This window comes from Pseudorasbora parva, chromosome 15 (genome assembly GCF_024679245.1).
Source record: "Pseudorasbora parva isolate DD20220531a chromosome 15, ASM2467924v1, whole genome shotgun sequence".
NCBI lineage: Eukaryota > Metazoa > Chordata > Actinopteri > Cypriniformes > Gobionidae > Pseudorasbora > Pseudorasbora parva.
The window spans coordinates 1501612-1528897 of record NC_090186.1 but is presented as its reverse complement, the minus strand read 5'-3'; the positions used below and the strand labels follow the sequence as shown (position 1 = coordinate 1528897).

The 27286-nt window shown below is 43.7% G+C and overlaps 1 protein-coding gene across 2 annotated transcripts in view; it reads right to left on the bottom strand.

Moving 5' to 3' along the window:
- med23 (mediator complex subunit 23) overlaps positions 1–26891 on the bottom strand; it is a 55057-nt gene extending 28166 nt beyond the window's left edge. Inside the window, exons 1-17 of one of the 2 annotated variants that reach the window (XM_067416649.1) lie at positions 26687–26891; positions 26551–26582; positions 26041–26128; positions 25828–25952; positions 24655–24766; positions 23199–23297; positions 22564–22665; positions 22420–22489; positions 22107–22219; positions 21588–21683; positions 19338–19355; positions 11053–11253; positions 8774–8917; positions 4298–4443; positions 3637–3882; positions 1024–1166; positions 576–750 (exon numbers count right to left, since the gene is read on the bottom strand). In XM_067416649.1, the coding sequence (XP_067272750.1) occupies positions 576–750; positions 1024–1166; positions 3637–3882; positions 4298–4443; positions 8774–8917; positions 11053–11253; positions 19338–19355; positions 21588–21683; positions 22107–22219; positions 22420–22489; positions 22564–22665; positions 23199–23297; positions 24655–24766; positions 25828–25952; positions 26041–26128; positions 26551–26582; positions 26687–26737 (1961 nt within the window). In that variant the 5' untranslated portion in view covers positions 26738–26891. The remainder of the gene's footprint in view (positions 1–575; positions 751–1023; positions 1167–3636; positions 3883–4297; positions 4444–8773; positions 8918–11052; positions 11254–19337; positions 19356–21587; positions 21684–22106; positions 22220–22419; positions 22490–22563; positions 22666–23198; positions 23298–24654; positions 24767–25827; positions 25953–26040; positions 26129–26550; positions 26583–26686) is intronic. The other variant, XM_067416650.1, reaches the window with a different exon arrangement.
- Between the last annotated feature and the right edge of the window lie 395 nt (positions 26892–27286).

Sequence of the window (27286 nt, the reverse complement as noted above, 5' to 3'; positions counted from 1 at the left end):
CGCAAAAAAACTAAATAACGACTTATATAGTGATGGCCGATTTCAGAACAAAGCTTCGAACCGTTATGAGTCAGTGAATCGATTCATGATTCGGATCGCGAGTCAAACTGCAGAAATCACGAGACTCTGGCGATCCGAATCATGAATCGATTCACTGACTCATAACGGTTCGAAGCTTTGTTCTGAAATCGGCCATCACTATATAAGTCGTTATTTAGTTTTTTTCTATTCTGGCCTCTTCATCAATGATTGTAGAGCCGCTGTAGTGAGATGGGCTTTGTAACGACGTCTTTAGTGCCTTTATGGGTCTTGAGAGAGGAAATGACATTGGTGTCAATGAAGGCCTTTCTGAGCCATCGGATTTCAACACTAATATCTTCATCTGTGTGTGAAGATGAGCGGAGGTCTGACGGCTGGCCAACCACAGGAGGAATTAATCACACTATTCACACTACAGGCTGAACTAACCCTTTAACTCCAAGCATGAAGTATTGTTGGTGTGTGTGTGTGTGTGTGTGTGTGTGTGTGTGTGTGTGTGTGTGTGTGTGTGTGTGTGTGTGTGTGTGTAGTCTAACCAGAGGTGCAGCTGGTTCTGATTGGTCTGAGGAACAGCGGCGAGCGAGTGAAGGTGAGACAGGAGCTGCACGCGGTAATGAGGCTGAATGTGGTGCATGCGGTAACTGAACATCTCCAGCAGTGTGTGCAGAATACCCCACGCGTGAGACTTAAACACATTCGGCAGAAGCTGACCTAGTGGAGGAGAAGCACACTCACATCAGAGAACAGGGACAAGAAATAAACATCGCAAAAAATGAAAGAATATTTAGATATTTAGACTAGAAACGAGACAAAATTACTAGTTCACACCTGCCTACGAGTGTTCAAATGAACCGCACTAACCGATCAATCACACCAGGGTTCGCTTTAATCAAACCAAACATGACAAGTGTGAACACACCCTCAGAAAGAAGAGCATTTTTTGCAGTGGACCATCTGTGACGTGTGTGTGTGTGTCAGACTTACTGATGAAGCCCTTGATGCCGAGGGACTCGATCTCCATGTAGACCAACAGTCGGCTGTACGTCTCCACCAAAGCCGGAGCCAGAGCAAGACTAGACTTGGCGTGGGCCAGTTTAATGACACGAGTTGCAATGCTGTGGATCAAACTAATGGGAAGAACAGAAGCGCCTGTGAGAATGTGGCACTGAATAAGCACAACTACAACACATGACGCTTGCATATGATCTATGGGATTTCAGACGGTTGGTGGGCTGAGACTTTAAATAGATGAAATTTGCAGCAATGACGGCGTTCTCAAAGAACAGACAAGAGCTGAAAAATGGAGGAAATGATAAACTAGCCACTTTACTTGCAGAGGCAGGATGGGAATATTCATTAGTGATATCCCATAGGACTGCCTGAATGGACCCTAATGTCCAAGGTCAGAACATGCTGTGATGATTTCACACAGTATCTCTAAGAATCTGAAGATTAAACCGAGCGAAGACAGCAGGAACATTCAGTTCTTACCACAGAGGAAAAGCACATATCTGATCCGATCAGAAGAGGCATGGAAGCACTTTAGAGAACTGATGTGATGTGTGTGTGTGTGTGTGTGTGTGTGTGTGTGTGTGTGTGTGTGTGTGTGTTTCATAGCGGCGTCAGATAGGGGTATCGAAATTAACCGTTTCTTTGATGCATCGTGATGCAGACGTGGACGACTCGGTATCGTTCAGTAATAGACCATAACCGGTTATAATGTACTGATTATTTTCTGATGTACTGATTGTCGCGGTAGCAAACAATGGCAGACGCGAGTGAGAGTAATTAAAAATGCTCCAACTACTTTAAAAGTCGACATCTGGGCACATTTTGGCTTGTATGAACAACCTGCATGACCTGGAGAACACGAACACACACACACACACACACACACACACACACACACACACACACACACACACACACACACACACACACACACACACACACACACACACACACACACACACACACACTCGCTGTGTGTAAATCAAAGCTATGATTTGTCAAAACGATTTAATTTACACTTGGGCACATAAATGTGTCTCCGCATATCGGATATAAATCTGTTCAGTTCCCGCACTATATGCAGATTTAATGGAGCTCACGTCACTGAAATCAACAGATATGAGCTGCGCTTTATTAATCATCAGATAATTTCCCAATCACAGACGGCGATATGAGCGAGCGCAGCCCCAGCACTGTAAGATCGTTCAGTTTCTGCACTTTAATGAAGATTAGTGTGTGTTGAGCATCTACGGCTTTACTTTCGGTTTAATGTGCGGTAGTTTGTGCATTGGTTAAATGAAGAGATACTCGTCTGTGGCGATGTGGGCTGCAAAGCGCCATCATATCTGGATATAACACACCCCCACACATTTATTTTTATTTTTTACATTTGTGGTTTCAACAACCAGATGCATTTAGACTTTAGTTTTGACTGTAAGGCGGCCCAGACAAACTCTTAAAGGGATAGTTCACCCAAAAAAGAAAATTCTGTCATCCTTTACTCTCCCTCATGTTGTTCCAAACCTGTATGAGTTTCTTTCCTCAGGTGAACACAAAAGAAGATATTTTGAAGAATGTTTGCAACAAAGCAGAGAGAGCAACCATTGACTACTGTAGTACCCCCCCCCCCCCACTATAGTAGTCAATGGTTGCTCTCTCTGCTTTGTTGCAAACATTCTTCAAAATATCTTCTTTTGTGTTCACCTGAGGAAAGAAGCTTATACAGGTTTGGAACAACATGAGGGGGAGTAAAGGATGACAGCATTTTCTTTTTTTGGGTGAACTATCCCATTTCTTTAACTATTCCATTCCACTATCCCTTTAAAGTGGCTTTTAGTATTTCCTTTTGTGTATTTGTTCTAAAAGCTCCTGTTGTCTTCTGTGCCCAGACTTGAGTTGTGTTTATTACATTTAAGAAGCATGTTTTTTTTTTTTGAGCAGATAAAAGTAAAGGTTCAGTTCATATTTCTGACTGCTTGTATTTATTGACAAAATTGAATACATGAGGATGCGGTGCATCGTCACGGTGCAAAAAATGCTTTTCTTAGTATTTTTGTCTTGTTTCCAATCCAAACATAAAAAATCGTACATTTCTTAAATCAAGAAGTATGTACTAGACAAGCAAAAGTAATTGTCTTGTTTTGGGGAAAAATAACTGAAAATGAAGAGAGTTTGTGCTTAAAATAAGATAAATAATCTGCCAATGGGGTGAGAAAAATAATCTTGTTTTCTGTTTGAATTAAGATTATTTTTCTCACCCCATTGGCAGATTATTATCTTATTTTAAGCAAAAACTCTCTTCATTTTGAGTTATTTTCCCCAAAACAAGACAATTACTTTTGCTTGTCTAATAAATGTTTCTTAATATAAGAATGGTTAGATATTTTGACTAGAAACAAGACAAAAAAGAAGAGCATTTTCATCAGATGTGAAGAGAATCACACTTCAGTTTATCCATTTATAATGAACAGAGATGCAGATCCCCGGTCCATTAATAACAGCTCTGGGTCCTGTTCTGAAGCCTCCCCTCAGCATGAGCACTCGCTGCGGTCAGAGGTCACTGCGGGTCAGAGGTCACTCTCTCACCTCATCTTGGCGTGCACCGTGAGCGAGTCGAGCAGGTTCATGGGCAGCGGCGTGACGGAGCCCGAGGCCATGCAGTTGGTGCCGGGCAGGCTGATCCTCATGCTGCCGTTGCCGTAGATGGTCTCCACCAGGACGCCCATCGGCAGAGTGAAGCACTCAGAGTTAGTGGAGTACGCATTACACAGCAGAGCGATCTTATAGTCCGTCATCGGCAGACTCTTATTACGCAGACTCTGCTGGAGAAACCTGAACACACACAGAGAGAAGATGATCAGGTGTGTGTGAGTGTGTGAGAGAGTGAGTACGTGTGTGTGTGAGAGTGGGTGTGTGTGAGTTTGTGTAAGTGCGTGTGTGAGAGAGTGGGTGCGTGTGTGTGTGTGTGTGTGAGAGTGAGTGAGTGCGTGAGAGTGTGTGAGTGAGTGGGTGTGTGTGAGTGAGTGCGTGTGTGTTTGTATGAGTGTGAGTGAGTCAGAGTGAATGTGTGTGTGTGTTTGTATAAGTGTGAGTGTGTGTGAGTGCATGTGCGAGTGTGTGTCAGAGTAAATGCATGCATGCGTGCGAGTGTGTGTTTGTATGAGTGTTTGTGTGTGAGTCAGAGTGAATGCGTGTGTGTGTGTGTTTGTATAAGTGTGAGTGTGTGTGAATGGTGTGTGTGTCTTACTCATGGTGCAGCTTGAGTGAGTGTGGGATGGGGATCTGGAGTATGGAGTCCCCGTTCTGGGCTTTGCGGTTCAGGTGAATCCAGATGCAGGTCATTGCGAAGGCGTGAGTGGACTGAGGCTTATTGATGTCCGGCACTGGAATGCACTACACACACACACACACACACACACACACACACACACACACACACACAAAAGCATTTCAAAATACTGTCAAGACCATACAAAAGAGCCAGTGCAGCTCCTGCACGCTTTCCTTCGTCTCTTCACTCTGAGCATATCATCATAATCTGAGTGAGGAGAAGATCTTCAGTAAATTACGTCTAAAACATCGGTGTGTTCCTCATACAGGCATCACATGACTTCAGAAGAGTCTAATGCACTTTATATCTTCATAAATGGTAAATGGACTGCATTTATATAGCGCTTTCAACAGACCCTATGGCCATCCAAAGCGCTTTACATGTTGCCTCACGTTCACCCATTCACTCTCTCATTCACACACTGACGGCGATGTCTGCCATGCAAGCCGCCATCCAGCTCGTCGGGAGCAGCTGGGGTTAGGTGTCTTGCTCATGGACACCTCGACACTTGGTCCGCCCCATGTGCTATACAAAGTAAAGATGTAACATATCTTGGTAGCATGTATCTTTAAATGCAAATGAGCGGCTCTGTGTGCGAGACGGAGCGTCCTGTGAGTATCAAACGAAGTTCTCTTTTATCTTATTGCACTTATTCAGTCAAATGCTCATACGTTTATGTCAAAAACACAGACAGTTATGTCTGTAAACGTAAATCAATCATGTGTGTGTATTAGATGTATTAACGTGACCGCAGCGTAATATAAATTACTTACTGCTGTATGTGCTTTTATAAATCAAATAGAAACAAGAAGAAGCAAACCTCTCACTGCTAAACATTTATTACTTGAATGCTGCTGTTAAATGCTCTGGTGAGGAGATGAACATGGCGGACTGTGTACAGCTCACAGTGGGCGGAGTCTATAATAATAAGGCGGAGTCTGTCAGCAGGTGTGGGTGGAGTCTATGCTAATAGGGTGGAGTCTGTCAGCAGGTGTGGGCGGAGTCTATGCTAATAGGGTGGAGTCTGTCAGCTGTCTGTTCAAAGAAAAGAGGAGTGGTGGATTTTCACCATTATAGGGTGGTTGTGTAACACACTGGACACACTTTTTTCTTTAAGCACCATGTATTTTGCATACAAGGTCCCCTTTAAATTTGCTGAGGGACATCTTACATGCTAGTGTGTCCAGAAAATGGCTCTCCCTTGAAAGTGCGTTATGTAGCAGTCTGGGAAGTTAGGACACGGCTTCAGAAAAGAATGATAACTCGTGCCTCCTGCGGAAAGCTGTACAAAGATCAAAGCTCACATTTGTTGCCGTTTTCATGTAAGATATGCATCAATGGGGTCATTAGCGTCCTTTATTGGCGCTTTACACAGGAACAAACAGCCGGACATAAAGGGATCTGCAGTCTGTCACGACATTCAGACTCCTCAGCTTGTGTGATGGAGAAATCTCTAAAGCTTTCCTCTGGGCGAGCATCTAATTGGCTTGTGCTCGTTACATCCGCTGGTTAAACTAACGTCTGCTGGGCAGTCGCAGCACATCTGTCTTTCACACAGAGCCAGCAGCTCTGTAAACATCCCTAATCACACCAACTGGCCAAATTAGCATTTGAGGGAGCTAATACTGGCAGCACTAATAACGCCTGTTTGTTGACTACATAGTAACTTTAAAGGGTTAGTTCAGCCAAAAATGTCAATTCTGTCATTAATTCCTCATGTGGCTGGACACCCATCTCACTACAGCGGCTCTACAATCATTTATGAAGAGGCCAGAAGAGTTTTTGTGCACAAAAAACTAAATAACGACTTATATAGTGATGGCTGATTTCAGAACAAAGCTTCGAACCGTTATGAGTCAGTGAATCGATTCGTGATTCGAACTGTTATGAGTCAGTGAATCGATTCGTGATTTGAACCGTTATGAGTCAGTGAATCGATTCATGATTCAGATCGCGAGTCAAACTGCTGAAGTCACGAGACTCTGGCGACCCGAATCATGAGTCGATTCACTGACTCATAACGGTTCGAAGCTTTGTTCTGAAATCGGCCATCACTATATAAGTCGTTATTTAGTGTTTTTCTATTCTGGCCTCTTCATCAATGATTGTAGAGCCGCTGTAGTGAGATGGGCTTTGTAACGACGTCTTTAGTGCCACAGGAGGAATTAATCACACAATTCACACTACAGGCTGAACTAACCCTTTAACACATTCAGTGGGAGTTCACGAAGAGCTGAATCTGCTGGAAGCTCAGTTTAGTGTTGCTTTAGTGCCAGATTCACGAAAGGAAACACACACCAGGCAATGGGACAAACACAAAATGTGTGCTCAACACGATTCGCAGTTCAAGTCTAAATGTGCCTTTAATACGCCACACATCTGGACTACAGCACTCTGATCAACATCGGCTCATGATCACTAGAAAGTGTACACAAACGTCCCTTTCACATAAGTGTTCATTTAGCACCTGCTTTCAAGAGGCAGTGATGCAAATTGGCAAAAAGCACAGATCAGTGAATAAAGCTCAAACAGTAATGAGCATAATTAAGACAGAAAGATATGACTTTCACTTCTGTGGAGATGTTTGTGTACACTGAATAATGAGAGCAGTAAACCAGCCGATGTTCAGCGTGCTATAACCGCCCATTTATCCAGATGTGTGGTGGAGTCTAATTTAGACAGAATAGAGGCGTTTGAGCAGAATGTTATGAGTTGATTTAAATATTCAAAGTGCTGTTTAAAGGGATCTTCTTTTCCCTCTCAGGGGTCGGCACAGCGAATCATCTGCCTCCATCTGTTCCTATCCTCTGTATCCTCTTCTCTCAGACCGACTACCTTCATGTCCTCCTTCACTCCATCCATAAACCTCCTCTTTGGTCTTCCTCTTGCCCTCCTGCCTGGCAGCTCTAACCTCAGCATCCTTTACCGATATATTCCCTCTCCTTCCTCTGAACATGTCCAAACCATCTCAGCCTGGCCTCTCTAACTTTGTCTCCAAAGCATCTCACATGTGCTGTCGCTCTGATGTACTCATTCCTGATCCTGTCTATCCTCGTCACTCCCAAAGAGAACCTCAAAAAGTGATAGCTGTTTAAAGTGATAGTTCAGTCAGTATAAATGAGCCTGATGTTGATCTGCTGACCCCCAGATGTAGGTGTGTTTGTTTCTTCAGGAGAACACAAATGAAGATTTTTAACTCAGCCGTTGCTCGTATAATGCATGTCAATGGGGTGTATTTCTATGAGAGTAAAAACACACAAACACACGAGTCCATATTAAACCCTGAGGCTCGTGGAGACACACTGATGTCTTAAGACACGAACCGATCGCTTTCTGCCAGAAACACAACAGTATGTGTGTTATTTTACCTCATATCAGACGAATCTCATCTAGTGTTCCCAGAGCCGTTACTTCTGCTGAGTAAGGTCAAAATACCGGCGCGATCATAGATATATTTACACAGATGCCTCATCCGACCGATCCGCACAGGCACTATTGAGGCATCTATATATATATATATATATATATATTCTATTATCGCGCCAGGATTTTGACGTTCTTCGCCGGAAGTCTGTGTTTTCTCGTCTGGTCTTTTTTGCACGGCAAAAAATGCTCTTCTTCCTCAGTGATTTTGTCTTGTTTCCAGTCCAAATATCTAACCATTCTTAAATCAAGATGCATTTACTAGATAAGATAAATGACAAGATATTTTTTCTTGTTTTGTTGAAAATCAAAGCTAAATGAAGTGAGTTTTTGCTTAAAACGATGTTTTAAGATGCTCAAAATGATCTGCCAATGGGGTGAGAAAAATAATCTTATTTCTGATTGAAATCTTGTTTCTTGTTTCCGTCCCAAACAGAAATAAGATTATTTTTCTCACCCCATTGGCAGATCATTTTGCCTGTTTTAAGCAAAAACTCTCTTCATTTAGATATTTTCCCGCAGAAAACAAGAAAAAATTATCTTATGTCACTTTACTGATCTAGTAAATGCATCTTGATTTAAGACATTTTTATATATTTGGACTAGAAAAAACAAAAATACTAAATATTAAGAGCATTTTTTGCAGTGCAGATCAACTACGACCCCTATAGATCGCACATCCTGCAGTGTGACTATCGCGGATGAGCACATCGATGCTAAAGCGATATATCAGCAGCCTTAGCCCTCGTGTGTTCTGGAGCCAGGAGCTGAAGTCTGCTAAGTGCATTGTGAGCCAAAGCGTCTGCTAAGTGATAACTAATAAGCGCTGAATAATAGAGGTGTAACCCGCTGGCAGAGCAGACAGGAGTAAATAAGGCCTTGATCGGATGACCTTCACCTACAGCATGTTTAGAGTGTCACGTTATGAATTCATGAGCTCCTGCTGAAGTAAAAGCAGCCGCCAGTCACCTCTTTCTCAGGATACAGCAGGTCGAACAGCTTCATGACGGGCAGGAAATCAGCCAGGAGGTTCTTCTGAATGCTGCCGGAGATGAACTGCAGCAGAACCCACATTAGGTGATCCCGTCCCTTAATCAAGCCCCGACCGGCCAGCTGCTCAGAACAAGAGGAACACACACACACACACACACACGGTCAATGAAACACTTTACAGTCACAAATCTGCGCCATATTCTGACGTTCGGCTTCACTTTTTACAGTCTATGCCCAGAAATGACAGCGGTAAGAAAACAGCCAGAAAGCAAACAATGCTCTTCTTCCTCAGTCATTTTGTCTTGTTTCCAGTCTAAATATCTAAAAAAAAATTAAATCAAGATGCATTTACTAGATCAGTTAAACGATACAAGATATTTTTTCTTGTTTTGTTGAGAATAAAATCTAAATGAAGAGAGTTTTTGCTTAAAACAGGCAAAATGATCTGCCAATGGGGTGAGAAAAATAATCTTATTTCTGATTGAAATCTTGTTTCTTGTTTCCGTCCCAATCAGAAATAAGATTATTTTTCTCACCCCATTGGCAGATCATTTTGCCTGTTTTAAGCAAAAACTCACTTCATTTAGATATTTTTCCCCAGAAAACAAGAAAAAATATATTATGTCATTTTACTGATCTAGTAAATGCATCTTGATTTAAGAATATTTAGATATTTGGACTGGAAACAAGACAAAAATACTAAATAAGAAGAGCATTTTTAGCAGTGCACGGGACCAATGGTGTTTACCAACTCATGAAACAAACTTAATTTTGGCCTGATTGTGTTACAAATACCAGTTAGCGCTTTGATATCAGAGTTTTTACTTTTATTAACTCGACGATGTGTGTTGTCAGAGCAAGCACATGACATGGCCCATTCTCCCAATTGTTTGTTGTCTCTACTATCTCTACTAAATTTGGTTTGTTAACGGGCGCTATCGTATGATATTAGAAGGGCTTGACATTATTTTTATTGCTCATCACCCACTGTAGCTAGACGTTTTCCAAAGTTTTTAAGGGCCACAATTTTGACATTGATACTATGGGGAAAAACTGGGATATATATAATTTGCCAGCAGGTTTATTAGGCTGCTGTCACTTTAAGAGCTGACGCACGGATCCATTACACTGTTACACCTTTTTTCCCCAACTGTTTATGTTCACTTACAACAGAACTGACCGTGTTTTGGTGAATACTCACTAAATTCTGCATTTTTACGTTTTTATGCTTAATAAGCAGCAAAAAATTACTCAATTTAGTGCTGAGAGGCGGCTTTATGTGCCGCACTTTGGGTGTGAGAACAAAATCTGCAAAAATGAGATAAATTAAGTGCAATTTGCGCAAACCCACGGAGAAATTAGAGCCCTGTGATAGCAAAACAATATTGATCCGGAGAGGAGGAGAGGAGGGTTTGTGTGTCACTCGCTGTCGGAGAGATGAGAGCGTTTTAAAAGCATTTCAGATATTTGAGTATCGATATGCATTAAAACAAAATCTATATTTTTTGACATTGCATTGCACTTAGTTTATTATTTCAGATGCCTTTTTAAAAGACTACAATTGAAAAAAGGTATATATTTTATACAATATCCAACCTTGAGTGGGTTACACGGCACTGCTGAAACACACACGCATTGGTGTTTATGTCAAGCCCTGATTGGAATATATAGATCCCATGAGTCTCACGGGCCACTGATGATATACTGCTGTGGTGTCCCTGTTGAGTTTGGAGCTCGCACAGTTTGAGATGTCATTGTGTGGCCGGCAGTGAAGAGAGTGAGTCAATGGGGTTAGGATCAGTGTGACTACACTGCAAAAAATGCTTTTCTTATTTAATATGTTTGTCTTGTTTCTAGTCCAAACATCTAAAAATTCTTAAAACAAGAAACATTTACTAGACGAGCAAAAGTAATTGTCTTGTTTTGGGGAAAAACAACAAAAAATGAAGAGTGTTTTTGCTTAAGATAAATAATCTGCCAATGGGGTGAGAAAAATAATCTTAATTCAAACAGAAAACAAGATTATTTTTCTCACCCCATTGGCAGATTATTTATCTTATTTTAAGCAAAAACTCTCTTCATTTTGAGTTATTTTTCCCAAAACAAGACAATTACTTTTGCTCGTCTAGTAAATACTTCTTGTTGTAAGAATTTTACATGTTTGGACTAGAAACAAGACACAAATACTAAGTAAGAAGATCATTTTTTTGCAGTGCAGCAGCTGGAGCTCCTCTGAGACCCGTGTGAGCGCTCACCTTCTGATGGAGCGACAGCACCATGTGAGGGAAGCTGGCGAACTGGAAGAGGACGAAGAAGATGAGCTGGCTGGAGAGATGCTGCCACAGGAGCTGGCTGGTGCCGCCGTCGTCAAACTGCTCCTCCGTCTCGGACCGCTCCATCGCATACACCACCAGATCCACCAGCTGGTCCTCCAGAACCGGGCACCTCTGCTTGTGCTGCAATGGGGCAGGAGCGCACTCTTACACAGACCACAACCACTACACACACCAGGCCTGAACGACACACACTAAATCATCTGGAGACTCTTTCATCAGCCTCACACATTTAAAGGGTTAGTTCACCAAGAATGAAAATTCTCCTGTGGTTGGCCAGCCGTCAGACCTCCGCTCATCTTCACACACAGATGAAGATATTAGTGTTGAAATCCGATGGCTCAGAAAGGCCTTCATTGACACCAATGTCATTTCCTCTCTCAAGACCCATAAAGGCACTAAAGACGTCGTTACAAAGCCCATCTCACTACAGCGGCTCTACAATCATTGATGAAGAGGCCAGAATAGAAAAAAACTAAATAACGACTTATATAGTGACGGCCGATTTCAGAACAAAGCTTCGAACCGTTATGAGTCAGTGAATCGATTCATGATTCGGATCGTGAGTCAAACTGCTGAAATCACGAGACTCTGGCGATCCGAATCATGAATCGATTCACTGACTCATAACGGTCCCGAAGCTTTGTTCTGAAATCGGCCATCACTATATAAGTCGTTATTTAGAGTTTTTTTGTGAATCGATTCATGATTCGGATCGCATGTCAAACTGCTGAAATCACGGCTGCGTCCGAAAACCTAGTCAGCCGACTCGTTGCCTCGCTGCCTTATCAGACAATGGCTTGTAAGGCAGCGTTTGGTAAACGAAGGCACCTTACGAAACTAAATTCGGACAGACTTCTAAGGCAGTGAAACAGTTTAATGAACGACAGCAAAATAAAGAGAGCTTTTGGTGAGAACTAAACACATATTTAATTACTACAGTAGATTTCTCGCTAGAAATTACATCCGAAGTGGAAAAATATTGGTAAAAAACGTAAATTTACACACAAACTGACCAGCAAACGCAACTTTTGGACGCCATCTTATTTCCCCAGCTCAAGTGTCACTGAATGGAAAGCACAGGATTGTGGGATACCAGCGAAGGATACATCTATGCTGCCTTCAAAACACGATCAGATGAAGGTCTCTCAGGAGACAGGAAGTGAAGCAAACATTAGATTCAGACGCAGGTCGATGCCTTCCTGCCTTCAAATGTGTCCTCCGAAGGCGGCATTCTCCAGGTTTCGGACGGAGCCCACGTGACTCTGGCGATCCGAATCATGAATCGATTCACTGACTCATAACGGTTCGAATCATGAATCGATTCACTGACTCATAACGGTTCGAAGCTTTGTTCTGAAATCGGCCATCACTATATAAGTTGTTATTTAGTTTTTTTCTATTCTGGCCTCTTCATCAATGATTGTAGAGCCGCTGTAGTGAGATGGGCTTTGTAACGACGTCTTTAGTGCCTTTATGGGTCTTGAGAGAGGAAATGACATTGGTGTCAATGAAGGCCTTTCTGAGCCATCGGATTTCAACACTAATATCTTCATCTGTGTGTGAAGATGAGCGGAGGTCTGACGGCTGGCCAACCACAGGAGGAATTAATCACACAATTTACATTTTTAAGTGAACTTACCCTTTAAAATCTGACCTAATGTGTCTGAAGTTAACAGATACAACTAAATAAGAGACAGTTGATAGACATGAGCTGCTGTATTGACCGAACACACAGAGCATATTCACCACGGCCTCACAACGGTCACAGGAGATGGCCAAACACAAATGGGACAGGCCAATGCCTCTGGCTTCACAGCAAACACACACACACACACACACACACACACACACACACACACACACACACACCAATGAAAGCATGGCATGAAGATGCTCACAGAAGCCCTGATCGCAGGGAAAGCTGCAGTGCATCACACAGGAGTGTGTCGCCCCCTGGTGGCCGCGGGTCAGAAGTGCATCAGGTGTGTGTGTGTGTGTGTGTGTGTGTGTGTGTGTGTGTGTGTGTGTGTGTGTGTGTGTGTGTGTGGGGGGGACGCTTCCCTCTGATGCACTGCAGCGTCCCCTGTACGGAGGCATGCAGGGACTGCTCTATCTAATGGGCCGCCGGGTGTGTCTGCGCATCCGTGTGCATTTACAGGAAGTTTGTTTGCTATGTTTAAAGACCACATGAAATTAAACAGTTTTATCTTTTTCAACGGCATATTTCCTATTGAAACAGGAAGGCATGACCCCATTCGTAACTTGAGAATCCTACTCATCCAGTTATTTTATCTATACTTAATCTGTCCGTTATACTGCCTTTTGTTAATCTCCCAGTTATTTACCTATACTGTGACAGAGCTTCAGGCGCTCCTTTAATAAGAGACCTTTGGCTTCGGGGACTTTAGACTTTAGCTTGTTTCGTTTGATTGCTTTCCGCATTTATACTTCAACATTATATTACACTTCCAACCATACACCCTGCCTTACTGATGTTATTTCCTGTTTTCATTCCATTATTTAGTGTAGCTGAATAAATATTACTTTTGAGCTTATAATTTGGTTTTGCGTGTCTTGTTTTTTTTGCTTCCCTTGAGCGAGGGGATCATAACACACATGTACAGAAAATGGCTTATTTCTGCTTTGCAAAACAACGCAATAGCGCTGCAGATAAAGAAAATACAGAGAAAATGTTGGTGTTTTAGCCTTAAAGGGATAGTTGAGCCATTAATGAGCCTGATGTTGATCTGCTGACCCCCAGATGTAGGTGTGTGTGTTTCTTCAGGAGAACACAAATGAAGATTTTTAACTCAGCCGTTGCTCGTATAATGCATGTCAATGGGGTGTATTTCTATGAGAGTAAAACACACACACACACACATGAGTCCATATTAAACCCTGAGGCTCGTGGAGACACACTGATGTCTTAAGACACGAACCGATCGCTTTCTGCCAGAAACACAACAGTATTTGTGTTATTTTACCTCATATCAGACGAATCTCATCTAGTGTTCCCAAAGCCGTTACTTCTGCTGAGTAAGGTCAAAATACCGGCGCGATCATAGATATATTTACATAGATGCCTCATTAGTGCCTGTGCGGATTGGCCGGTAAACCTTTGTGGTCTTTACTAGCTTTGCACACCTAGATTAGGGAATATTTGGCCATTCGTCATTGCGTTGTTCCTTTGGTGGTATGTTTAGGATCACAGTCATGTTGGAAGGGAATGAGCTGTCCATCTTCAGCAGTCTAGCAAAGGGACGCAGGTTTTCTTTTAAGAATTTGGCAGCATCCATTTTCCCATCAGTCCTGACCAATCGCCCAGTCCTTGCTGAAGAGAAACACCCCACATCATTATGCTGCCACCACCATGCTTCACAGTAGGTATCGTGTGTTTTGAGTGGTGTGCCGTGTTTGTTTTTCGCCAAACATAGCTCTTGGAGTTCAGTCCAAAAAAGGTAAATGTTGGTCTCGTCAGATCAAAGCACCTTCTCCAGATGGCATTAGATTCTTCCAGCGCAAAGGAGACTGAGTGTGGCACTTTTAGGAAAGGCTTCTTTCTTTCAGCGCTATGTATGGGGAAAAACAAACTTAGCACACCACCCGAAACACACAATACCTACTGTGAAGCAAGGTGGTGGCAGCATAATGATGTGGGGTTGTTTCTCTTCAGCGAGGACTGGGCGATTGGTCAGGAATAAAGGGAAAATGGATGCTGTGTCCCTCTGCTAGACTATTTATTTTTTTAATAATCCTCCAGAATGTTTTTAAATGTTATTCTCACTTTGGCAATGAAGGTTATAACGTGTACATACAGCTCAAACTTTTTTTTATTTTACAGGGTGTAATGGTGACAAAAGGTGAATAATTTCTCAGGGTTTGATTTTCTATAGGCATTGTAGATGAGCTAAAAGCCACAAAGCTGTGATTTGATTTCATGGGGACTTTAAGAGCATTGTGAAGGTCGGCTGGTGCATGAATGTCCATTATTAACTTGAAGAGATGTGTGAGTGACCCATCTGCATTGAGCAGCACACAACACCCAGACCGGAGAGCCAATAACAGCAGCAGAACACACACTGAACAACGGCACCGCCACTACACACACACACACAGCATGCGCCGATCAGGGCTTGAAATTAACAGATTGTCTTCATTCTCAGGTACGCTTTATCGTCCCTGAAAGAGGGACAGTGATGTGTGTGTTTGGCCCTGACTGCACACCTACAGCATGACCGGTCTGGATTTACAGCATAAACTGCAGTGACTAAAGGACTAGTTTACCAGAAATCATCATTTACTCACACTCTAGTGGAACACAAAGGTCTCAAAGTAACCAAACAATGGAAGTCAACGTTTCAATGGAAGTCAATGTTCTGCCAAGTTTCTTCTTTTATGTTCCACAGAAGAAAGTCAAAGAAGTTTGACATGACATGAGGGCGAGTAAATGAGGTCAGAATGGCTGAACGTTTCCTTTAACGTTTATCATTTAATCACTTAATTTGAGTCTTTTGTTATCTAATGATGGGGGACTAAGGGTCAGTCTCAGGAAAAGACGCCATTACTTACAACTAATATAATGAACATCATCATCATCATCATCATCATCATCATCATCATCATCTCTCCTTTAGTGAGGAATATAAAAGGAATCTGAAAACGAGTAATTACAAGGGGACATGCACAAAAAGAAGAGGGGAAAAAGAAAGATTTCTACCTATATATATTTTTGTTGCAAATTAAGATATTTTCCAAATGTAAATGATGGTGTATTTTTCTCTTCTAAAGATGTTTTTTTTATCTTCCTGACATTATATTTTTAAGGTGGTAACGTCATAAAATGTTTCAGTATTTCATTAAACACACTTGTTCTCTCCGCAGGCTGCAAACGTTTACACCGATCTTCAACCCCAAGACATTTTGAATGGGTTATTAATTATGCATGGGCTAATTAACTATTTATTCATTTTAAATGTGAGATTTATTAAAAGGCACTTTCAGAAACTCGCATAACTCATAAATAATGAAAATTGGCATAATGAATATGGGTTAGCGGTGACTGCAGTGCTTCCCACATATACTGGTTTAGGTTAGGGGTGTAACGGTCCACAAAACATGAAGGTTCGGCACATACTGCATGATATATCTTCAGTACAGCAGGGGAAATTAACCAAATCATGATTAAATAATAAGCCCATGAGGGACAGATGTTAAGGGCGGGTCCTTGTGGGGATTACAACATGTCGGACAGGAAATCCACTGACCTCAAATATGGTTCATTTGAAACGTACGTCACCACTTTTCATTAACATTAACCTAGATAAATGTGTGTTATTATTAGGCACATATCCAGGTGTGGAAGCTGAAGTCATGACGAGGCACCGATGATTTGTTTGCTTATAACAGCGGAAACAACATAAAATTGTCATTTCTAAAATCATTTCTGATCATACAGATTAAAGTAATACATCATTCGGTTCTATTTGTGTAAACTCTCTCACGGTTACCCCCCCAGTTCAGAACCAACCACTGAAAAAACAGCCCACTAATTAACGAATAGTCTGAATATTAGTAGGGACACACAATATATTGGCCACCATACCTATCGGCCGATAAGAAAATTTGGCCGATTAGAGTCGATAAATGATGTATTGTTTCCTTCAGCTGAGACACTTCAGACGCACACTGTTCTCCACGATGGGTTTAATGTTTGCACGTCTGTCATATAGACTATACTCTAGGGGTGTGACGAGATTTCTCGAGGTGAAAACGTGACGGAGTACACGATCACGCATGTGAAAGTACATTACCGCTCCCTGAGGCATGAGAATATCGCCCAATGTGAAACTATCTTAGGCTGGGCTGTGTAGTTGTAACCATCTCTGAGCTCTGCATCATGCTGGAAGAAACATTCGGTCTCTTTTTGCACTTTGAATATTGAGTACTTTGATTATGGTTATGGTTTGTGATTGATCCATGATCATTTTGTGGGAAGGAGTTCAGTTAGGAGGTCTAAGATCTGAAGAAATGATCATACAGGAGAGAAGCGGGTGAGATGAGTTTGTACAAAACCTTAATGCTGCGTTCAAGCCGCACGCGAATGACGCAAATAAATCGCGCTATTCGCGCGAAGTTGGACGCGTGAACATTTTTAATCCATTCGCTTCATTTGCGTGTGACATTCACTACACATCAGACACGAATTTGCGTCATGGGAGGGGCTTCTGCCAGGCAGCGGCAGTCGGCAGAAGGACTAGCCGAGAGTTAAGGCTGCTCTCGAGCGCTGAGCTCCGGTGATCGCCTGGGTCTCACACCTCCGAAAACACCAGATCAAATTTTCAAATAGGAGCTCTCTTAATAAATAAACCACATACTTGAGATTTAAACAACTACATTCTTGCCTGAAAAACTATTAAAACTACATTTTGTGACACAATAACAGTAGTGTTTTTAAATTACTCTGGCCTCGGTGTTTCCCATCCGTCACTTCACCATGTGACAGCAGTAAGCAGGCTCCTCATTGGTTAACGCGGCGCGAATATCCGCCAAAGTTCAGATTTTTCAACTTGAGGGATTTGCGCGATTCGCACGTTCAAAAAGCTCAATTCGCTGGATCCTTGCCGTCTCATTCGCGCGACTCGCACTATTCGCGCCGTCTCATTCGCGCGACTCGCACTATTCGCTCCGTCTCATTCGCGCGACTCGCACTATTCGCGCCGTCTCATTCGAGCGACTCGCACTATTCGCGCCGTCTCATTCGCGCGACTCGCACTATTCGCGCCGTCTCATTCGCGCGACTCGCACTATTCGCTCCGTCTGATTCGCGCGACTCGCACTATTCGCGCCGTCTCATTCGCGCGACTCGCACTATTCGCGCCGTCTGATTCGCGCGACTCGCACTATTCGCGCCGTCTCATTCGCGCGACTCGCACTATTCGCGCCGTCTCATTCGCGCGACTCGCACTATTCGCGCCGTCTCATTCGCGCGACTCGCACTATTCGCGCCGTCTCATTCGCGCGACTCGCACTATTCGCGCCGTCTCATTCGCGCGACTCGCACTATTCGCGCCGTCTCATTCGCGCGACTCGCACTATTCGCGCCGTCTCATTCGCGCGACTCGCACTATTCGCGCCGTCTCATTCGCGCGACTCGCACTATTCGCGCCGTCTCATTCGCGCGACTCGCACTATTCGCGCCGTCTCATTCGCGCGACTCGCACTATTCGCGCCGTCTCATTCGCGCGACTCGCACTATTCGCGCCGTCTCATTCGCGCAAAACGCACTATTCGCGCCGAATCGGCCGCAGAATGCCTATTCTCTGCACTCTGCATTGACTTAACATGTAAATCACTCGCGCGAATCGCGTCATTCGCTTGTGGTGTGAACGCATCATTACAGTGCTTGATGTCTTTTACTGCATGTGATAATTCATACTCAGAGAGTAGAACTGAAATGACATTCATTACAATAAGATGAGTTAGAACAGTTAAACTGCACCTGAAGACGCTGAGGATTTCTTAAAACACTGTGTAAAAATCTGGTCTTGTCTCGTTAGATAAGCGTCTGGTCACACCCTGACTACATACAATTATAATTGTGTGTTTTTGGGACAAACATTTGGATTTAGATTGATCGGCCAATATCTTAGTTGTCAGCTTTAAAATATAAAGAGTTATGGGGCAAACTTTTTATTTCCGTGCATCCCGAAATATAAGACCTGAGGAGAGTACATATCATTTCTAGGATGTTCAGTAATTACATTTTTAAATGACAACAAAAAACACATTATTTTTAGCTTCAATGGCGCCGTCTCCTGTGAATGACCCACATACTACAACAGCTAAGACTGATCTAAACATGGCAATGTTGGCAGGAAACCGGAACAGTAAGAGGTGTGGAAGAAGAGTCAATCCAGCTGCATCGCTTTTTTGTTATATAAAAGCTTGAATTTTGGGAAAGAGAGAAAGCAGTTTGGCTGAAAGTGCAGAAGGCTGTTGTGGGAAAGCTGATGAACTTCTCGGTCAGTCTTTCGAATGCTCTAATAATTGCTCGTGGCAGTCAGTAATTTCAAGCCCTATGTTTGTCGTATTGTTTGACTTGAGGTTGATCTTCAATCGTAATTGGATGGACTCGTTGGGTTTGGCTATGAGGAAGCTTCCAGAGTCTGGTTAGTCACAATACAACAGTAAGATTGTGAACATACCTGAGCAATGTTCAAGGTCTAGAGCATTGGAGGAAGAGGAGGAGGAGGAGGAGGAGGATGGGCGGGGCAAGACAGGACAGAACAAAAATAAAGGAAGAAAAAAAAGAAAACACAAATACAGTGACTAAGAGGCCAGCTCCAGGTAACCCTGTCAGTCAAGCCAAACCACACCCCCTGAGACAGGTAGGAGAGGGACAGGTGGAGCGATACTCCCTACCAGACCGAGAGAGAGCGAGAGAGAGAGAGAGAGAGAGAGAGAGAGAGAGAGAGAGAAATAGAGAGAGAGACACTGGTGTGTGCTGAAACTGGGGTGCTGAAACTGGGGTGCTGAAACTGGGGTGCTGAAACTGGTGTGTGCTGAAACTGGGGTGCTGAAACTGGGGTGCTGAAACTGGTGTGTGCTGAAACTGGGGTGCTGAAACTGGGGTGCTGAAACTGGTGTGTGCTGAAACTGGGGTGCTGAAACTGGGGTGCTGAAACTGGTGTGTGCTGAAACTGGTGTGTGCTGAAACTGGGGTGTGCTGAAACTGGGGTGTGCTGAAACTGGTGTGTGCTGAAACTGGGGTGCTGAAACTGGGGTGCTGAAACTGGTGTGTGCTGAAACTGGGGTGCTGAAACTGGTGTGTGCTGAAACTGGTGTGTGCTGAAACTGGGGTGTGCTGAAACTGGGGTGTGCTGAAACTGGTGTGTGCTGAAACTGGTGTGTGCTGAAACTGGTGTGTGCTGAAACTGGTGTGTGCTGAAACTGGGGAGCTGAAACTGGGGTGCTGAAACTGGTGTGTGCTGAAACTGGGGTGCTGAAACTGGGGTGTGCTGAAACTGGGGAGCTGAAACTGGGGTGCTGAAACTGGTGTGTGCTGAAACTGGGGTGCTGAAACTGGGGTGTGCTGAAACTGGGGTGTGCTGAAACTGGTGTGTGCTGAAACTGGTGTGTGCTGAAACTGGTGTGTGCTGAAACTGGGGTGTGCTGAAACTGGTGTGTGCTGAAACTGGTGTGTGCTGAAACTGGGGTGTGCTGAAACTGGTGTGTGCTGAAACTGGTGTGTGCTGAACCTGGTGTGTGCTGAAACTGGGGTGTGCTGAAACTGGGGTGTGCTGAAACTGGTGTGTGCTGAAACTGGTGTGTGCTGAAACTGGGGAGCTGAAACTGGGGTGCTGAAACTGGGGTGTGCTGAAACTGGGGTGCTGAAACTGGGGTGCTGAAACTGGGGTGCTGAAACTGGTGTGTGCTGAAACTGGTGTGTGCTGAAACTGGGGTGCTGAAACTGGTGTATGCTGAAACTGGTGTATGCTGAAACTGGTGTGTGCTGAAACTGGGGTGCTGAAACTGGTGTGTGCTGAAACTGGGGTGCTGAAACTGGTGTGTGCTGAAACTGGTGTGTGCTGAAACTGGTGTGTGCTGAAACTGGTGTGTGCTGAAACTGGGGTGCTGAAACTGGTGTGTGCTGAAACTGGGGTGCTGAAATTGGTGTGTGCTGAAACTGGTGTGTGCTGAAACTGGTGTGTGCTGAAATTGGGGTGCTGAAACTGGGGTGTGCTGAAACTGGTGTGTGCTGAAACTGGTGTGTGCTGAAACTGGTGTCTGCTGAAACTGGGGTGCTGAAACTGGTGTGTGCTGAAACTGGTGTGTGCTGAAACTGGGGTGCTGAAACTGGTGTGTGCTGAAACTGGTGTGTGCTGAAACTGGTGTGTGCTGAAATTGGGGTGCTGAAACTGGAGTGTGCTGAAACTGGTGTGTGCTGAAACTGGGGTGCTGAAACTGGTGTGTGCTGAAACTGGTGTGTGCTGAAACTGGTGTGTGCTGAAACTGGTGTGTGCTGAAACTGGGGTGCTGAAATTGGTGTGTGCTGAAACTGGTGTGTGCTGAAATTGGGGTGCTGAAACTGGAGTGTGCTGAAACTGGAGTGTGCTGAAACTGGAGTGTGCTGAAACTGGAGTGTGCTGAAACTGGTGTTCTGCAGGGCTATTGGAGAGATCTGGCAAACCGGCTCATAAAGGCGCAGGTCTGGCAGGGAGTATTGTGGAGGCTGGCCATTCACTGTCATCCACTTCCTGCGGGAGGGAGTGTGGGACTACTCAAACTACAAGCAGCTGATCTCTCCACGCCTCTGCGTCAGCCTCTCATCACAGAGAAGGGGATGGACATGCGAGGCAGAGGAGGGAGAGAGAGCACTGAGAGAGAGAGAGAGAGAGAGAGAGAGAGAGAGAGAGAGAGAGAGAGAGAAAATGGCAAAAGAAAGAGAGCAGCACCTGTTTGTTGAGGCCCAGCATGTTGCAGACCATGTCTCTGGAGTACGGCTGCTCCAGCACATACCTCAGCAGACCCGTCTGCGGCTCGAAAAGGTCCTGCAGCACACACACACACACGCTTTATTTACCCACTCACATACAGTGTCTGCAGGCGGTTTCACTCAAATGTAAGGCTGCATGCGACCCGTTTAGCTGAAGCTATTGCCATATGGGCAGGTGGAGCAGACAAGGTGAGCAGGTTTCGACAGATACAGAAAGTTTTTTAAATGGTAAACCTCATATTTTGAGGTTTCATAACCTCTGACCCGAAGCATGACGTACTGCCTAACGCAGAACTGCAAAACAAAACACCAGCAGAGTCTAAGAGGAGAGCGGGAAAACGTCTAAAGAGAGAAATGTGGGAGGCGCTTGAGTTTGTTTGGACCTGAGCTTACGCTAGTCCTACATCCTACGCCATGCATCAGGGTCAGAGGTCACTTGTCATGCGTGGGTTCAGAGGGCACTCGCAGCAGTGAGTACCTTATCATAGGGCAGCATTCCCCTCAGGGGGAAGCGCAGTGTGCTCGGGTCCAGCTTCCACGAGTTACAGATGGCCCCGGAGTTATTCACCACCGGCAGGAGACTGCAGCGGCCTGACACACACACACACACACACACACACACACACACACACACACACACACACACACACACACACACACACACACACACACACACACACACACACACACACACACACACACACACAGTATTCAGACATATGCCTGCCGCAGGGGCTCATGGGATATTACCCCAGTATTCCACAGCACTGTGAGATGAGGACGTGTCTCACCACAGATGGAGTTAATACGGGCGGTCGGTCGGAAACTATCCACGAAGTCTGATATGAGGCTGCCCAACAGCTGAAACAAGCACAGAGGCAGGTTTAGGCTAGTGAAGAGCAGCTGATGCTGAAGAGTGGTCGTGAGTGAGTTACCCAGTGTGAGAGCGCCCCCTCGGGATACAGCTTCCGGATCTCAGTCACTGCGAAGTACGCCGGCAGCAGACAAGCGTTGCGGTCCAGAATATACTCCACCACCTTCACACAGGACAGTAAAGGGTGACTCAGTGATTTAGCATTACGCTTTGTATTTAAACTTGGTCATTATTGTAGTACAAATGTGAAAGTATTTTTGAATTTGGTGCCTTCTAGACTGAGAAAAGACAGAAAATATGTTTTTGTCTCATGGATAAAAGACAACAACTCCCAGAATGCATTGCGTCGCTGACCTACGAGGCCCCTCCCACAGCCACCGCTACTGGATCACTTTCCCACCGCGTTCATCTTCATAAAATCAGTTCAGTTAGAGAACACACACTACATGTGGAAATAGCTCCTCTACTGGCTGTAGTCTTTAGCCTCTGGACAAAAAAATACCTCAGATGACGCAAAATGACGATATTTGAGTCATCGGAGGATTTTTTTCAGAAATAAAAGAGAGAGAGAAAAGGCCAAGAAACAGCAGAAGAGACGTGACCTGTGAACTCAGACGTGACCTGTGAACTCAGACGTGACCTGTGAACTCAGACGTGACCTGTGAACTCAGACGTGACCTGTGAACTCAGACGTACCTCTCGTGCCGCCAGCAGCTGCTGAACCACAGCTGAGCTCACGAAGTTTGGGACGGTCTGAATCTTGTCCAGCACGGCCTTCAGAAGATCCCTAACACCCTGAAAACACACACAGAGAGCGAGAGAGCGAGAGAGAGAGAGAGAGAGAGAGAGAGAGAGAGAGAGAGAGAGAGAGAGCGAGAGTGTGAGAGAGAGAGAGAGAGAGAGAGAGAGAGAGAGCGAGAGAGAGAGAGAGATTAAACAGGGCTGCTGTGATTGGTCTGCTCTGATTGCTCCGCTGTGATTGGTCAAATGGCCCAGTCTGTTGTGCCTGATATAGTAAGCAGGGCTCAACATTAAGCGTGTGCTTGTCTTTCGGACATCGGCCATTCACTTCTCCGAGTAAAAAATGTGCTTGTCCGGAAAAAACTTTTATTTTTTATTCTTATTTTATTTTGTGTGTTGTAAATATAACTTATTCGGAAGTAATATTCTCACCAGTTATCAGTCAGCTTCGGCATATTTAAATCTGCATATTTGTAATATTTTTACCTTTAATATAGGGCATTTTTCCCCTAATCTTATTAAATATGAGATATTAAATATATGTTGTAAAGTATGTATAATCATGAAACTAAACCACCAGTGGCAGCAGCAGGTGAGTCTTAATGAGTGAGTCATTGAGTCGATTCATTCAAACGATTCATTCAAAAATGAGGCAGTCGTTTAAGAACAGGTCATTGAATCTTTGATTCAACCGATTCATTCAAACACTGAATCATTCATTAACACACTGTTGCTGTGAGACGTGTTATGGTTCTGCTGTTCAGATCTATTTACGCTGCTGAAACAGAACAAAAACAGTCACTACTGCACCTAAAATGCAAGGGATTAATGTTAATTAATAGTTTATGGAGCTGTCATATGAAATCTGTGTCATTTTCAGTCGTGATGGTCTTCAGGAAAACACACTCTTGGATGTGTGATGTTGTTTAACTGTTGTTTAAATATGTTATGAATATACAAACGTTCTCAGTGTGAGCGGCGCTCATGTGTTGGGATTTCTCCTCCAGAGGCTGTGCGAGCGTCAACAGCACGGACTTGTTACCTTCAGTTTGTTACTTTTATCCACTATCGATCGCCACTTACACTAAATGAAAGCAGAATATTCTTGCATTTTGGTGATTTGCTAGTTATTTGTTGTTATTGGCGTTTAATCCGCTTGTCCGTCAGGCAAGTAAAATTCTCTTTCACTTCCCCTTCAAAACATCCACCTGTCCCGGACAAGCGTTAATGTCAAGCCCTGGGTAAAACCATCAACAGTAGACCCGTCTCATCTAGGTGGATTTGCTTTGTGTCTCCTCTGAACAACACAAACTCCTCTATGAATTCACAAACACACGTTTGCTGTAAAGCAATGGCTCAGCACAGAGCATTACTGGTTTCAGTTTTCAGCAGATCCCAGCTCACGCTTCACCTTGTAGTCGACTCCTCCAATGATTTTGCGGATGAGTTTGAAGGTCAAAGCCCAGAGTTGAGTCCTCTCCCACTCCAGACTGTCCGAGCCAATCAGAGCCTGACACACCATCCTGAAAGCACATCACAGAGCTGAGTCACATGACCCTAAACAGGAGCGCGCTCAAGCCGGATGGGCATTGAAAAACTGTCCTGCTCCGTTTGGGTTTAGTTCTGGTTGGTAACTAATGAATAAAGGATTTATTACCTGAGTTAGGCAGCACATAGATACTATGTAAACACATGTTTATACAGTTGTGTATACACCGATCAGGCATAACATTATGACCACGGCTCCTGTTAGTGGGTGGGATATATTAGGCAGCAAGTGAACATTTTGTAGTGGAATCACGTGTTCTTTTACATCACGTGGATGGCCGGGGGTGTGTGTGTGTGTGTGTGTGTGTGTGTGTGCCTTACCTGGGGAACACATGGCCCCAGGATGCACAAGGGGGACCAACACAATATTAGGTCATAATTAAAAGTTTGTGTGTACTGTGAAAAATTGTTATATATATATATAATTTTATAAATAATATTATAAATAAATAAATAAATAAATAAATAAATGCACATGTATGTAAATATTTACGTTTTTTTAGATATTTATATATAATATAAATATATACAGTATATACAACCAAATATTTCTTATATACATGTATGTGTGTATTCAAATATACATAATTACACACAGAACACACACATATATTATGTAAACACAAACTTTTATTTTGGATGCGATTAATCGTTTGACAGCCCTTTATGCCTGATCGGTGTATAGTGAACACACATCTGTAGGCAAGTCTTCTAATCTAGATGTATATTACTTAAAGACTATTTAAGTGTTCTTCCAATTCTCTTGTGTTATTTATGTATATACTCCTGGAAACCACAAGAAACTCCTAGTGTGTCCACACCGTTTTAGGGTTGTTGATGAAACGAGTGAACTGCGGCTGAACCTCTGAACTCCCCAGAGCCGTGATCAGCCTCAGGGCGGTGCTCTCGACACTGCTCTCACACACACACACACACACACACACACACACACACACACACACACACACACACACACACACACACACACACACACACACACACACACTCTGAGAATAAAGCGGGCTGTTGTTCTGACCTGGGCGGCAGCAGGCTGGTCTCCACCGCCATGGCCAGACAGTCGTACAGGAAGGCGATGCGTTTGGGGCTGTGCTGACCATGAATGAAGCGGACGATCCACTGCACACACTGATCATGTGACTCCTGCACACACACATCAAACACAACTGGAATATTGGCGTGTTTATCATAAACGCTCATGATGATTGACAGCGGTGATGGATGATCTGACCTGAGGAAGGCTGCTCCAGTACTGTCTGAAGGCTCCTAAACAGCTCAGGAGCTTGTTCCTCTCATCCTCCGCACTGTCCATGAACATCCTGCACACACACACACGCAAACACACACGTTGTGTTTTTATGAATTGTGGATGGTTTGTGTGATTTTGGGAATGGATTTTATACTGTACATTCTATCCCCCTACACTACCGCTGCCCGCAAACCTACCCATCTCACACACACACACACACACACACACACACACACACACACACACACACACACACACACACACACACACACACACAGCCTCTGCCCCAAAAACCAACCTATCATAGGGAACATTCTGCATTTTTACATTTTCAACAAAACATAATTTTGTATGTTTATGCATTCATTACATAGTGGGGACATGTTATATTATAGGTTTATATTACATTTGGTACCATAATTTAAACAAGTACACACACATACACACACTCCAGGTCACGTGTATGATCAGTTGTTGTTATTATTTACTCACCCAGCAAACGCCTCTTCTATCACCTCCGTTTTCTGATGTAAACAAAAGATTTAAATATTGATTTATTGATTTATAAGACACCATTCTGCTCGTGCTGTATATGGAGCACTGTTTTAATGAGTGTGAAAGAACCCACCACTACATCCTCAAAGATACTCTGGAGCTGACTTTCCATCGGGACCGCCATGGTGTAAGGAGCTCGTTCTCAAACTTACAAGTCCATGTTTAAAGTGTGTGTGTGAGCGTGTGTATGCTTTATTATACTTAAGCTCTGATGAACAAAACAGCAACAAAAACAGCGCCAGACCAAACGAACCGGAAGCGCGAGCGCCACTGAAATCATTCCGGTGTGAACACACAATCACACAGCGATGGTTCCGGTTTCTACCTTCATTATAGACTCTTCTGTTGGTATTATTGTGCTGAGTTGTTACCCAACAAATATTAAAAATACTGTATTTTAGTTTGAGGATAAAATCATAGAAGCAAACAAACAGGGAGCTGAACAAATAGATAACCACCAGATTTACACCCATTCGTGTAATTTGATCTTTGATTTAAAAGCTGTTAATGAGACAATGACCTTCCCGTGGCTCTCACTTCACTTAAATCGGTTTGAAAACGTTTCCTCTTATTTGTATTTTAAAGAGAGAAAGAGAGAATACATATCTTTTGTTCTTCAGTAAGTGTTTTTACTTTCAGATCCTCTGACAGGAACTACATGTGCTGTTATTTT